Below are 15,843 nucleotides of genomic sequence, written 5' to 3' on the forward strand. Positions count from 1 at the left end.
CAATGTTTAAAGCCTTTCCTTCTCTGTTTAACATTAAAATGCTATTTGAATACTACAGTGAGACTCCAAGATTGTCAATGGGGAAGGATACAAGCATATGAATTTATGAAACATCAAATGCTGGAATATGGTCTCCAAAGGATGCAGACATTGTCAATATTCGGTTTCCTCCTGGCAATGATGTTACATTAAGTGAGATTTACATTTTATAACATATTTCTATGTTACACTGAACTGATACTTTTGCAGAGTGGACTGGTAAAGGGTTATAAGTGTAGACTACCAAATGGCTTCATAATTACGGAGAAATCTGGTAGATAACTCGCATCTTGGTTATCATTTCATCATCCCAATGATCATTTTAGTACATTCCCTAAAAGTGCTCAAGTAAAGCTCACTTTTGGCAAACAAATGTGTTATTTTTCACTTATCTTACACATATGTATACCCTGAGATTAAAATGTGGCAAAAGGAAAGAATATTTGTTTCAGAGGCAGACTTCCAGACAAGTTTTTTTAATTAATTCACGAAAAGTGCTTTCAAACCAGTATGGTATAAATCGAACTGCATTGGGATACAATTTTTAAAATATACAAACTTGCATATACAATCTTGCTGTTGTTGGAATTAATAAAAGAAACTGAAGGCTAATGGCATGCTTCTCTTGCTGACCACACACGTTTACATTTGTAGCCTCTACCACAGATAGCCTTTTAGTATATATGTCTATGGTTTCTTTCTTTATGTCTGCTGTTGATGCCGATGGTTATTTGTTTTTTTAATATTTCATATACAACTTTGTCGGCTCCAGTCCAATTCGTTGATGTTTGTGCTTGAACATGCAGCGTGTCTGTGTTTTTTCAGACTAGCATATTTCTCAACCTAGAAATACAAGAAATAGGAGATGGTGATGGATGTGCAGAATAATTGTCAAAATGCATCTTTCATAAACACGTGTGGTCACATATCACAGATTAAACCTGTTTTACAAAGAGGAAGGAGAAGTTTCTTACCTGTAACTCCAGTTCTGTAGTAGGGGTATCTCTGTTATATCATAAACAACTTAGGAGTGACTCATTGAAAGGTAAGATACGTGTGATAAGAAAAAAACAAAAATAAAAGTGTCAGGTTATCCAGAGGCCCCTACCTAATTATGGCAACGCCTAGGATTGGACAACTCCAATCTTGATAATCAGGAGGTAGTAACCCCATGGACCGGAATGACTGCATCCAACAGGGAAGGACAAATAACCTCTTGTTTAAAAGGACCCTCACTCACCACTAGTTGGTGACATGCTTTATCATCGGGTCCCCGCTGGGGTGGCCGAATGCCGCCCCAGCGTGCTACAACGCCTGAGTTACAGCGGAGCGGGTTGGTGGTGAGTGTAATAGTGAATTAACTCAAAAAATGTGCAAAATATGTGAGTGCAGGATTAGAAAAATACAAAGTTGAAGCCCAAACAAAATATTTAGTGCGGGCCAACTTGTATTAGGGTTAAAACACGTGAAAGGCGGACAATCCTGGGTTCTATATTAGGAGACCCGTGTCCTTAGTTAAGATATCTGGTCAACATGTTTCTGCTGTAAAAAAGCGGGATCGCACAGCATTCTTCAGGACCACAACTAAATTGCACTCCGGTGGTATGTACGCGCTAAGGTAGTCCTTGATTGTAGGTCCCGGGTGGGGAGTCGCGAGCGAGAAAATAGAATGCCACGTGAATATTTCCCGCACCGTTCTGACCCAGGAAGTCATTTTGCTACTTGCAGTCTGTAACTTTGACTGCTGTGATCCACAGCGGGCCGGCACGGGTAATATCCGTGAGTAATTACACATTTACTATTTTTCATCAATTTTTCACATTAAGTGCCTCACGGGAGGGTGTACCTTAGCGCCTTTAACGTTTTTTAACCCTAATACAGGTTGGCCCGCATTAAATATTTTGTTTGGGCTTCAACTTTGTATTTTTTATTCCTGCACTCAAATATTTTGCACATTTTTTGAGTTAATTCACTACTACACTCACCAACAACCCGCTCCGCTGTAACTCAGGCGTTGTAGCACGCTGGGGCGGCATTCGGCCACCCCAGCGGGGACCCGATGATGAAGCATGTCACCAACTAGTGGTGAGTGAGGGTCCTTTTAAACAAGAGGTTATTTGTCCTTCCCTGTTGAATGCAGTCATTCCGGTCCACGGGGTTACTACCTCCTGATTATCAAGATTGGAATTGTCCAATCCTAGGCGTTGCCATAATTAGGTAGGGGCCTCTGGATAACCTGACACTTTTATTTGTGTTTTTTTCTTATCACACGTATCTTACGTTTCACTCCTAAGTTATTTATGATATACTTGTTGGGGTACAGGATAGTTTACTCTCGCCCTATCTCTCTTGTTGATACTATTATGTATCTCTGTTATAGTCATAATCTTGTGAATAGTCCCGCCCATGTGCGGGGACCCCGAAGCAATCGAAATCGTCTCTTAAGTTGTCTTCCTCTGCAGTCCTGCATAGACACTTGAGAGAAAATCAAAGACAAATAATGCAGCCTAAAACTACAAGGCTACATTGGCCAGAACTTCGTCTGGAAGTGAGAAAGGATAGCCAAATAATGTCAAAATGTACACATTTTGTTAAGTTTCACACATAGAGAAACTCCCCTTCACAAAAATCCTTTGAAATGATAGAGAGGAAGGATTGGACAGACAAGCCCCCATAGGCTGCCATTATGTGTCTGGAAAAAGGATACTGTGCCTTTAAGGAACTTTCCAGAAGCCCTCAGTATCCCAGGATGCACAGCCAAAGGCCTTTTACTGTCAGGTCTTTTTGAAGGTGTATAAAGCCAGGCCTGTAGCATACAGTACAATTATCATTTTAACTACCGGGGAGGAGGGCAGGCGCTTATGACTATAACAGAGATACCCCTACTACAGAACTGGAGTTCCAGGTAAGAAAATACTCCTTCTGTAGTAGGGGATCTCTGTGTATAGTCATAATCTTGTGAATAGAATGGCAAGCCCATCCCAACAACCAAACCAGCGGTGGAGGAAACAGAAAACACCCCTACTGTGCAAACAGATTTCTCAACAAAGCCTGCCCAGCCTGAGCATCTGCCCTGGCATCAGAGTCCAGACAGTAGTGTTTAGCAAAGGTATGGACCGACTTCCAAGTGGCAACCCTACAGATATCTGCAATGGGAACATTATGTAGCAAAGCCGCTGTAGCCGCCTTGCCCCTGGTGGAATGAGCCTTAGGCCTACCCCCTAAGGGTTTGTTAGCCTTTTGGTAACATAACTGGATACAGGACACAATCCACATAGAGATGGACTGTTTGGAAGTGGGAAGACCAGTCCTGACCGATCCGCAATTGACAAACAATTGGTCTGGCCTACGAATGTCTTTGGTCTTATCCAAATAAAATTTCAACACTCTTCTGACATCCAGGGAATGAAGAGACCTCTCCCCTAGAGTGGAAGGATGTTGAAAAAACTTAGGTAAGTCTGATTGACATGGAAATCAGAAATCACTTTAGGAAGGAACTTCAGGTGAGTTCGCATCACTACCTTAGAAGCATGAAATACAGTGTAAGTTTCTTGGCAACACAAGGCCTGGATTTCACTCACCCTGCGGGCCAATGTAATAGCCACCAGGAAGGCCACCTTCAAGGACAGATGCTGTAGAGAAGCCTTATGAATAGTTCAAAATGTTCCTTCATCAAGCGAGACAGCACCACATATAGCTCCCATGAAGGCGAAGGACACCGAACAGAGGGAAACACTTTCTTCAATCCCTCCAAAAAATCTTTAATCACAGGAATCTGGAAGAAGGATGTTTGTGAAGGGTATTTCCTATACACAGTTAATGCTGCGAGGTGAACCTTAATAGAATGAAAATTAAGGCCAGATTGAGCCAAATGCAAGAGGTATGGAAGGATGACATCTTCCTTGCAGGTGGAAGGATCATAGTTCTTGGACTTGCACCAGATGCAGAACCTTTTCCATTTGTAGGCATAGGAAGTCCTTGTGGAAGGTCGCTTCACCTCCTCGAGTATCTCCATGCAATTACAAGGTAAATTCAGGTGTCCATATTGCACTATCTCAGGAGCCATGCCGCCAAACTCAACGATGAGAGGTTGGGGTGCACCATTTGCCCCCAGAACTTCTTGAGAAGGTCCGGCCGACACGGCAGCACCAAGTGGGGTTGAAGAGACGGGTGGAGCAGGTCTGTGAACCACCACTGTCGAGGCCACTCCGGAGCAATGAGGATCATTTGTGCTCTGGACTGTGGCAGCTTGAGGAGTACGGCCGGAATCAGGGGAATGGGAGGAAAAGCGTACAGAAAGCTGTTCGACCAGCTGATCCATAGCGCATTACCCAGAGTCCCCGGTTGGTAGAACCTTGAGGCGAAGTCTCTGCATTTTCTGTGTTCGGCAGTGGCGAACATATCTATTTCTGGAGTGCCCCATCTGTCGAAGATGTTTCCTAGCACCTAGTCGTTTAGGACCCACTCGTGATTTTCTTGGACCAACCTGCTGAGTGCGTCCGCCTGAGCATTCTGCACACCTGGCAGATGGGTAGCCGTTATTGTCAGTCCTCTGGCTAGCAGCCAGTGCCAGATCGCCTGCGCTTCTTGTGACAGTGTGCACGATCTCGAGCCGCCCTGCTTGTTGAGGTAATACATTGTGGTCATATTGTCCGTCTGTACAAGCAAGGAGTTGGTCTGGAAGGACGGATGAAAGGCCTTCAGTGCCAATTGAACAGCTCTGAGCTCCAGAAAATTGATGTGATACGGGATTCTGCCGGGGACCACGTTCCTTGGATCTGTAAATGGTTCGAATGCACTCCCCAGCATTGGAGAGAAGCATCCGTCACTATAGTCTGAATGGGAATGTCCTTGTGGAATGGAACCCCCTTGAGGAGATTCTCTGCTGAGCACCACCATCTCAGGGTCTGTTGAGTGTGTAGACACAGTCGGATCCTGTCATCCCAGCTCCTTCGTTTTTGGTCCCACTGACATTCCTGCAGCGACCTCATGTGGAGGCGTGCATGTGGCGTGAGGAAGATACAAGAGGCCATCGACCCCAGGAGAGATGACACCGTCCTCACTGTCGTAGATGGAACGGACATGGGAGCCTGAGCCTTCCGAAGGATCGATACGATCCGAAGGAGACACGCTTGCTGAAAGAGTATCGATGGAGGCTCCCAAGTACTGTAGGAACTGAACAGGAGTCGGAACAGACTTGGACATGTTTATGTGCAACCCCAGCTGGTTCAACCGAACGGCCGTCCTGTTGAAATGCAATTGCGCTTCCTGGAAGGTGGAGGCTTTGATCAACCAGCCGTCCAGGTACGGGTAGACAAACACCTTGTTCTTTCTCAGGTGCGCTGCCACCACAGCCATGCATTTTGAAAAAGTCCTGGGTGCAGACTCCAGTCCAAACGGTAGTGCTGTGTACTAATAGTGATTGCTGCCGACTAGAAAGCGCAGGAAGTTCCGGTGTTCCCGTGCAATGGGCACATGGAAGTACGTATTCTGCAGATCTATTGCGCAAAGCCAGTCTCCTCTTTGCAGCCGAGGATAAATCTGGTGCAAAGACAGCATGCAAAACTTCTCCCTGCGAATCCATTTGTTTGCTTGTCGCAAATCCAGAATGGGCCTGAACTTGTTTTTGTCCTTCTTGCGTACCAGAAAGAACCTTGAGTATAGACCCTTTCCCCTTTGAGACAGAAGGATGTCTTCTATCGCAATTTTTCTTAACAGGGTATCGGCCTCCGCTTGAAGCTCGCGCAGCTGGTACTGCGAGCGAACCGGTGGAATTGCTGGAGGAGGGCTGACAAAACGAAGACTGTATCCATTGCAAACAATATTCAGCACCCACTTGTCCTGAGTAATTTTTCTCCACTCTGCAAAGTAATTTTGTATGCTTCCCCCCACCGGAGCGGGTAACTGACGAGGGGGAAGTAAATCCTCAGGGCTTAGACCCGGCCAAGCCCTTGTTCGCCGACGAGGAATGCTGGCCGCCTCTGCCACTCTGACGCTTCTGGAAGGGCTGCAGCTGTTATTGCTGCTGCTGTTGTTGCTGCTGGCCAGCTTGACTACCTTGCCCTCGCCTCTGGGAACCGCAACGCCTCTGGAAAGGACGGAAGGACTTCCATTGTTCCTTTGGTTTCTCCAAACCAACAGCCTTCAGCGTCTCTACGTCCGCCTTCATGCGGGCCATTTCCTCATCTGCATGCGTCCCGAAGAGGGCCGATCCCGAGAATGGCAAATTTGCGACCCTCTGTTGCGCCTCTGGCTTAAGAGAGGTAAGGCGCAACAAGGAATGACGTCTCAAGTTGATGCCATGGCAGTACCCATGAGCAGCCAGGAGAGAGGCGTCTGCCGCCGAGCTGATGACTTGATTTGAGACCATCATGCCCTCGTTCAATAGCTCCTGGAAGTCTTCTCTCCTATCCCTCGGGAGGAGCTCAATAAACTCCCACAAGGAGTGGTCATAGCGACCCAAGAGCGCCGAGGCACTCGCCGCTTTCATCGAGATGGCAACCGTACTGCAGTCTTTCCGTTCAGCTGAGTCCATCTGACAGCTCTCCTTGTCCAGAGGGACCGTAGACGAAGGGGCAGTCGAATGCTGCTTCTTGGCCGCTGTCACGATTACAGAATCCGGGCCAGGATCTGACCTCAAGAACGGCAGATAAGAATCCGCGGGCCTGTACTTCTTTTGAAGTCGAGATGGCGCCGACTTCATCGAGGCCGGCGTCAGAAACAGCTCCATGGCCGGTTCCTCCAGTCCTGGCACCAAAGGCAACAAAGGGCGAGGGAGATGTCTTTTGTGCAAAGTCTCAAAGATCACAGAGGTAGAAGGAGTGGGTACCGTCAATGTGATCCCTAACTTCGCTGCCCCCCCCTCAGCAGCACATCCTGGAATGTGACAATGTTGTCCACAGGCGACACTCTCGTAGGAGGAGAGTCCGATAACGTGGGAGAATACCTCCGGTCACTGGAAGAGTCCGTGTGACAGGACCGTGACCTTTCCCTCAGATGGCGATGATGGGACCTTGTAGAGGAGCGGCTCTTACTGAGAGAGCGATACCTCCCTGTGGACCTTGACCAAGACCTCCTGGGTCTCGCAGGAACCGCCGGCCTTGGAGGAGGCGGAAGCGGAGGAGTCTCGGAGCCGGAACCCCAGGTTGTGGTTGTGGAGGCCGGGGAGGCGGTGGAGGCTGCGGAGGAGGAGGAGGAGGAGGAGGAGGAGGAGGAGGAGGAGAAGGAGGCTTCCTAGGAGGCAGTGGCAGAAGAGTAGGAGGTGTAGGAGTTCTGGGCCTAGAGGGCAAATAGGTCCGTGAATAATCAGATTCCGGTGACCTAAGCACTCTCCTCTTCTTACGAGCAGGCCTCGAGGAGGATGCTCTGGAGGCAGACCTCTTTGCGGACGAGCGCCGCCGCCGCCGGAAACTCGCTGATGAAGATGATAGACTAACCACCGAAATACTGGACACCGTCCTGGGCCTTGACTGTCTCCTCGACGTCGATTTTTCTCTACTTGGCGTCGACCTCTTCGACTTCCCTGTTCTCGGCGTCGATCTTCCAGACGCACTCCTCGACGTCGAATGTCTTCTCCTCGAGGTCGACTTGTCTCTCCTTGATGTCGACCTTTGCGTCGACGGCGAACGGCAGTGTCGCCTCGACGGGGAGCGCCTTCGCAACACATCACGACGTCGATGGTGTGTCGACGCCGGTGAAGTCCTTGACGTCGACATCGTCCGACGTCTCGACATCCTACCTCTCGACGTCGAACGGCGAGGCCGCTTCGACCCAGAGCCCTGGGCCGACGGGGAGCATATAGTGGTCATACCTCTCGACTCAGACGTCGAAGCCATCGACGTCGACCGGGACCGGTGCCTTTTCCTGACTGGGGAGCCCCCCAGAGGCCGATGCACGGGCAGAGGACGATGACAGAGTCCCTCCATGCCCAGAAGTCCCACCTGGTTCTTGGTGTCTCTTCTGCTCCAGGCCTTGGAGACAAATCTTCTCCCTGTCACGCAGGGTCCTCATGGTGAAAGAGTGACAGATTTCACAGGAGTCAGGGACATGGGTGGAGGAGAGGCAGAGTATACATACTCTGTGGGAGTCAGATTTTGCCTTCTTCCTACCACACTCAAGGCACTTGTCGAATAAAGCTGGCATTTTCGACAAAAAGAGGTGGCAAAACTGTCTAAAAAGCACAGCAACTGGAAGAGGAAGACCCCAGACGTCGAGTGAAACACCCAAACCCTGGAAAAGTGCCAAAAATTGAAGTAATACCCAAAAAGGTAGAGCTCAATGCTCCAGGGTCCTGCTAGCAGGAGTCGGAAAAAAGAACTGAGAGTAAAAGGCCTTTGGCTGTGCATCCTGGGATACAGAAGGTCTCTGGAGAGTTCCTTAAAGGCACAGTATCCCTTTTCCAGACACATAAAGGCAGCCTATGGGAGCTTGTCTGTCCAACCCTTCCTCTCTATCATTTCAAAGGATTTTTGTGAAGGGGAGTTTCTCTATGTGTGAAACTTAACAAAATGTGTATTTTTTGACATTATTAGCTATCCTTTTGCACTTCCAGACGAAGTCCTGGCCAATGTAACCTTGTATTTTTCGGCTGCATTATTTGTCTTTGATTTTCTCCTAAGTGTCTATGCAGACTGCAGATGAACACAACTTAAGAGACTATTTCGATTGCTCTGGGGTCCCCGCACATGGGCGGGACTACTCACAAGATTATGACTATAAACAGAGATCCCCTACTACAGAATTTTAGTTACTGAGTTAATGTGTCAAGCAAAACACATTTTTACAATGAAAGAAAAAAGGATACAATTCTTGTAGCTACTGAACCATGTGAACCAAAATCTTTACTTGGCAAGCCAGGGAATCTGCTTGCATTGTCTCAACTGACGGCGGTGCATTATACCATTTTGTATATTCCGCAAACAAAAAATACACTTGCAAATTGAGAAAACGGATGGGGTATGTAAATGCTCCACTTAATCCAGAAGCTGCCAATCCAGAAGAGCCAAATATATATATATATATATATAAATATATATATATATATATATATATATATACACACAAATGCATAACCAATAAAGGCATGGAGAAAAAGCAACAGACCAAGCATTGCCCACTATTAAAACATAAGCATGATTAAGACATATTAAAAAGCACTCAAGTCAAACAGTTGAAGCATCTTTTGGCAGAAACAGGTGGACAATGGGGAGGTGGGTGGGACAGTGAGGAATACACAGTCAGATACTGTATCCACCAGAAAAAGTGTTACTTAAGGTAAGTAACTTGTCCTTCTGATGGAAACTTCTGCCTGTGGATTCCTCACCTTTTGAATAGAATCACAAAGCTGAAAATCTCCCGGAGGAGGGTGTCCACCTGATTAGACAAAAAAATCTTGCAAAACAGATCTAACAAAATGCCATCCCTCCTAACCTCCAAATCCAAGCAGTTATTGCTTTGCAAAAGGATTGATAGAGGCCCAAGCTGCTGCTTTACAAATATCAATAACAGGAACACCTCTAGCCAAAGCAGAAGACTTAGCTCTGGTGGAATGAGCTCGGATACCTTCAGGAGGGTCATGCTTGGCCAAGGCGTAGCAAATCTTGATGCACAAGATGATCCACCTGGAGAGAGTCCGCTTGTGCACAGCCTTGCCTTTCATCTTCCCAACATAGCCCACAAAGAGCTGATTGTCCAGTCTCAGATCTCTTGTTCTGTCCAAATAAAAGCAGACAGCTCTCTTAGGGTTGTCTCTCCTCCTCCTTGGTTGGAAGGGTGAGGGGGAGGATAGAAGGTAAGTACGGTAATGGACAGTCCCATATGGAAAGGAGTAACCACCTTAGGAAGGAAAGCAGCCCTGGTCCTAAGAACCAACTTATCCGCATGAATGGTCAATAAAGGAGGTGTAGAACTAAGAGCCTGAAGCTCACTTACCCTCCTAGCCGAGGTAATGGCAATCAAAAAAAACATCTCAAAAGAGAGAAGCCTCAATGGGCAACTATGAAGAGGTTCAAAAGGAGAACCCATTAAAAAGGTAAGAACAAGATTTAAATCCCACTGAGGCATAATGAAAGGAGTGGGAGGAAACCTATTAGTAAGTCCCTTAATGAACCTCATAACATTGGGGGACTTAAATAAAGACGGCTGGTCCGGCAAACATAGAAAAGCTGACAAAGCCGAAAAATAGCCATTAAGAGTAGCCACAGCACAACCCTGCTGGGCCAAGAAAAGCGAAAACTGAAGAACATCCGACAAGTGAGCCCTCAAAGGATCAATGGACCTCTCTCTACACCATTTGACAAATCTAGACCATCTGGAGGAGAAGATAGACTTAGTGGAGTGTCGCCTGGATGATAAAATAACATCCACCACATCCGTCGGGAGAGAGAAGGAACTCAGGTTGCCCAGTTCAATCTCCAGGCATGAAGGTGTAGGCTCTGGAGGTGGGGGTGTAGAACCTGCCTCTGCGACTGGGAGAGAAGGTCTGCCCTGAGAGGGAGACGGAGTGGAGGGTGCGATGGGAGGTGATGAAGATCTGTGTACCACACCCTTCTTGGCCAATCCGGGGGGGATCAATATGACTTGGCCCCTGTCTTGGCGAATCTTCCTCAGAACCCGAGGAATCAAGGGTATGGGATGGAACGATTAAAGGACTTGCGAGCTCCAATCCAATAGAAACTCGTCTTCCAGCACTCCCTGCATCGGAAACTGGAGACTGCAGAATAACGGACAGTGCGCTTTCTCGCAAGTGGCAAAATGGTCCAACCGAGCAGACCCCAACATCTCCAAGATGCGATGGACCACCTCTGGATGAAGCCGCCACTCGTGTTAGGCCGAGTAATGCCGACTGAGACTGTCCGCACGATTATTCAACACACCGGCTAGATGATTGCAAACACACATATCTGATGGCCCTGAGCCCTGGACCAGAGTCACAGAGGCGATACAACCCTACACCTCCCTGTTGCACAAGTTACTTACCTTCTGTAACGATATATCTGTAAGAAACAGTAGTTAGTGTTAGATTCCTTACCTTAGACCTTAGAATATCCCCAGGCATCAGACTGGATCCGGAAAGATTTGCGTAGCAGTACCCCTGTGCGTTGGTAGGCGTCGTCTGCAGCTCCGCGTCCGTCGTCGGCCTTGTGGTCGCCGGGATGACGTCGTCGGAGTACTTAGACCCCGCCCTCGCGCGCTGACGTCAGTTCTTGTACATAGCTTTCCGTGCCAGGAACGCAGGCCATGCCAGAGACGACACTGCTGCCATAAAACTAAGACCCTCAAACGGAAATACCTTAACCCTATATATCGGTCCGCAAAACGGGGAGGATGGGTATATCGTTACCGAAGGTAAGTAACTTGTGCATCTGAAAGAAACAGATTAGTGTTAGATTCCTTACCTCAGAATAGATACCCCAGCAATACCAACCCCAGTGGTGGGTCTGCGGACCAAGATCACACCAGAAAGTCCTAGAGAACGGAACGGCCGAAAAAGCCATCTCTCTGGACTTGGCTGTCCAGGCAGTAGTGCCTAGCAAACGTGTGCAGTGAGGCCCACGTAGCTGCCTGGCAGATGTCCAGCAAGGGGACTCCCCGACCCAGGGCAGTAGTAGCCGCCGTGGCCCGAGTGGAATAGGACCTCAGCCCAACAGGGGGCTCCTTCAGAGCCAAAGATTAGCATACCTTGATACACAACACGACCCACCGAGAGATGGTCCGTTTGTGTACCGCCTGTCTCTTCTTAGCGCCCACGTAACCAACAAAGAGCTGGTCGTCCATCTGGAACTGGCGTGTGCGAACAAGGTAGAAGGAGAGCGCACGTGTTGGGTCCAGACGGTGGAGCCGCTCTTCCTCCTTGGAAGGATGCGGAGGCAGAAAGAAGGTGGGCAAGGTGATTGACCGCCCAATGTGAAAGGCTGTAACCACTTTGGGCAGGAAAGAAGGACGAGTTTTCAAAACAACTTTGTTCGGATGGACAGAAAGGAAAGGAGGCTTAGAAGAAAGAGCCTGGAGCTCACTCACTCTCCTGGTAGAGGTGACGGCAACCAGGAATGCAGTCTTAAGAGTTAGAAGACGAAGAGGGCAATTGTGAAGTGGCTCAAAGGGAGCGCACATCAGATATGTAAGAACAAGATTCAATTCCCACTGAGGCCTCACGAAAGGAACAGGAGGGAACATGTGCGTGATGCCCTTTCAGAACCTAATTACAATCGGGAACTTGAAAAGAGAAGGCTGATCAGGAAGCCTCAAGAAGGCAGAAATGGCAGAGAGGTAGCCCTGAAGAGTGCCTAGAGCAGAGCCCTGCTGGGTAAGAGAAAGAAGAAAGAGGAGAACCTCTGAAAGGGGGCAGAGAGAGGATCCACAGCCTTTGCTGTGCACCATGCCACAAATTTGTTCCACCTGCAGGCGTATACCGATTTTGCGGAGGGACGCCTGGCTGCCAGAATCACATCACATACTTCAGGAGGCAAGTTAAATGGCCTCAACTGCTGCTGCTCAATCTCCACGCATGGAGGTGGAGGCTGGATAGATTCGTTCGGGTGGAGGACTGTCCCCTGCTGCTGCGACAGAAGGTCCACCTGAAGAGGCAGACGAATCGCTCTTGTAAAAAACTATTTCCCTGAGCGCTGCTTCTTGGCAGCCATGCTTCAACCCTCAGCTACACTTTAATACTGGCCTTGGACCCAGCCGGGCATTGTTTCAACAGGTTTCCTCCCGGATAGAATCACCAGAGGCTGATTCAACCGGGTATTGATGCTTCTGGAAGCTGAGAGGAATTGCTCTATTATCTGAGTTAGTTCATTGGCTCATGCTCGGACTCTTTTTAGGATGATTTATACTTAATCACGTTCACCCCAAGAACTAGTGGGCAGAGGTGAGAAGGGAGAATGTGATAGCGTGCTCACTGCTGGAGCAAGCCGCACCGACCAAAGCCAGACACTTCTGCGCCTGCAGAAAGGGACGCACGGCTCGAAGCGTTATTTACCCACCCATTATAAGTCCAGGGTCATAGAGAGGGCGCTTTTCCCAGAGTGTGCACAGTTCTGTTCCCGGAGCAGAAAGGAGGACGTTGGTGAGCTAATCACAACAGCAACTATGTCTTCACTGATTCCACTTCTCTAAACCTATGCCCTATTCTGCTACATAGGCTTATCATTAAGGAAAATATTGCACAGAGAATCCTGCGGGGGTGAAAGATGCTGTAAATGTCTTTGCCCCGAGTACTACTTCTGTCCCTGAAGCGGCTGACCACACAATGCAGCTACCAGGGCGGGTGTGCCCAGAGCAGGAGCTCATCAAGCCACCGTAAACCATGTTGCGTTTCCTCACACTCGTAGCTCGTCTCACCGAGTCATGCAGGCAGCTCATTCCCACTTAAATGAATACCATTATGTTGTGGTAGCTGCAGTCTCAGTATTTTGCTTTCCGACATGAGCAAGAAGTCAGTATCCTTGTAATGCAGCACATGCAAGAGGATTGTCTGTCCGGCCTTTGTGCGTATACAATGTATTGAACGGGGGGTAAGTAAGGGGGGAGAGGGTGGGAGGGCCCAGAGAAGCTGCTCACCGGGCTGACTGCAAGCCGCGCCCAGACCTAGCTGAACCACTTCCGTGTAGTGCCGAGCTCACACTCAGCGACTGGTAGCTACTACCACTGCGCTCTGGCCTCACCTCCCACTTGGCACTGCTCGGTTTTTAGTTCTCCTATCCCAATTGCCAAGCCTGTGCCAAAATCTTCTCCTTTCCGGCCCGATATGTTGCACCGTCGATTGTGGCCTCTAACAACACGTTGCGTAGCGTAGCGTTTCCTCCCACAGCCACGTCTCAGGACTTGAAAGCTTAAGTTACCTATGCAATTGTCTCTTCTAGTAGGAAGCTTGAGACTGATGATAGATAAACCCTGCATATGGCTCAGTAATGGAGGGGGGCGGGGAGGTTTGTTAACTTTTTTCTCTTATTTAAGCTGGCTGCCTTCATTGTGTTAGTTGTCTCATTTTTTATTTTTTTATCAGTAGGTGTGCCAAAGAGGACCCTATTAAAGGCATAGCCATGTTTTTTTGGACAATGAACTCAATATCAGTGAGCTGAAGCTAGGACATCATCGGAAGACAAGGAGAATAGCCACAAAAATTTATATAGGCTCTATAGAACACTTAGTTGTGTTCGAGTGGTGCAAAGCAAGCCTGGGGTTGGCACATGATTGCCCCCAGATGTTTTGATGAGTTTGGGCGCCATGTCTGTTGGTTCTATTAAAAAACAGGTGCTTAAATTGAAGATTACTACATCTGTTCAGCTGAAAATATTGATTTGTGATTAACAGTTTTTATATGACGTTCAATATTTCTTTAACAAAATATTGATTACGTAAATGATTTAGCATTTTTATTCGAAATTAGAGCCTCCCAAGAATTACGCCATACTTAGTGTGCGACCCTACCTGGTAAGGCAGGGACACTGGAATAGTAGCAAGAGCTGCTGAAATGCATTCTTGACACAAGCAGGATCAGTAGAGTTGGATGGAAAGTCTGCAACATGCTCCTCCAGCTGAAGCAGCTTTGGGAAATCCAAGTGATGCTGTGAGAAATGCTGAAAGGCAGGGTGGAATCAGATTCCTACATGGCTCACATTGGGTATTAGCGCACAAGAAGCAAATAAACATGGCTTCATGGTATGTGGGAGACAGGGACTGAGACCAAAGGCAGTGAAGAGTAGAGCAGAGACCAAGGGGTATGGCAAGTCAATTCACAGTCTACCACTCCTGGTTCAGTTAAGAGAGTGGGGAACCTGGAAAAAGAGGAAAGAAAAATGGGGAGGAGATAACAACAGTAGCTGCCAATGGAGGCAAGGAAGTCACATGGGGTGGAATCTAAGGAAGGTGTTTTACTTAATCACAAACAGGAAAGCATTAGGAAGTAGTTGGATGGCCAAGGAAGACAACTTGCAGGTCTGCCTTAAGCAGTGGTGGAGAACCAGCCAGGAAAGAGGACCTGACATTTTGGGGTTTTTCTTTCTTACTTAAAGCTTATTGACTTTCAACAGTCCTTTAAAATTGTACGTCTGAACAGACCATGATCTAATGCAATGTGTGTTACTGGTACACACAGGGTCGCACAACAAGTAATGTAATGGGACATTTTTAAAGCGCGACTATCACTCCAGGGAGCATCTTGGCGCTGGTAATGTTGCCAGTTGGAGAGAGGCCTGCTCACTGTTGGATATTTGGGAGATCCTGCGCATTTACACCAAGGCTTTTTTTGGCGGTATCAGTAAGTCTGAAAATTCAAGTTTTCAGGGCTTTCCTGAACTGGCTCTCTGAATGGATTTGACGAAGCTGCAGTGGAAGCTGATTCCATGCCCTGGAACTCAGTACAGCAAGGGATTTTCCTCTCTTGGTGGTAAGCCTAAAGCTTGGTATCCGCAGTAAATTCTGATTTGATGACCTAAGAGTACGAACTGGTGAATATCGCCTAAAGGCGTTTGACAGATACTTAGGTCCTTGTGAATGGAAAGCCCTGAACATGATGACCAGTATTTTAAACAAAATACGCTTATGTATTGGCAGCCAGTGGAGGGCAATGAGTGCTGCCGAGGCAGATGACTTCCTAGATCAGCCAAGGACAAGGCGGGCGGCTGCATGTTGGACCATCTGCAACCTGTGGAGTACAGATTTATTAGCTCCTGCATACAGGCTGTTGCAGTAGTCCAATCTTGATGTTATAAGGGCAACCGCCACCGTTTGCCGCGCTGCCAGGGGGAGAAGGTCAAATAATTTTCTGAGGCCTCTGATGATGTTAAAACAGGTGCCAGC

At 47.9% G+C, this 15,843-nt stretch overlaps 1 protein-coding gene across 4 annotated transcripts in view; it reads right to left on the bottom strand.

The window, feature by feature from the left end:
* Window positions 1-499: 499 nt before the first annotated feature.
* The window catches only part of C4_1H7orf57 (chromosome 4_1 C7orf57 homolog), a 242,188-nt gene continuing 226,844 nt past the window's right edge, over window positions 500-15,843 (bottom strand). For all 4 annotated transcript variants that reach the window (XM_086964899.1, XM_086964896.1, XM_086964897.1 and 1 more), the window contains exon 9: window positions 500-882. In XM_086964899.1, the coding sequence (XP_086821025.1) occupies window positions 878-882 (5 nt within the window). In that variant the 3' untranslated portion in view covers window positions 500-877. The remainder of the gene's footprint in view (window positions 883-15,843) is intronic.

This window comes from Lissotriton vulgaris, chromosome 4_1 (genome assembly GCF_964263255.1).
Source record: "Lissotriton vulgaris chromosome 4_1, aLisVul1.2, whole genome shotgun sequence".
NCBI lineage: Eukaryota > Metazoa > Chordata > Amphibia > Caudata > Salamandridae > Lissotriton > Lissotriton vulgaris.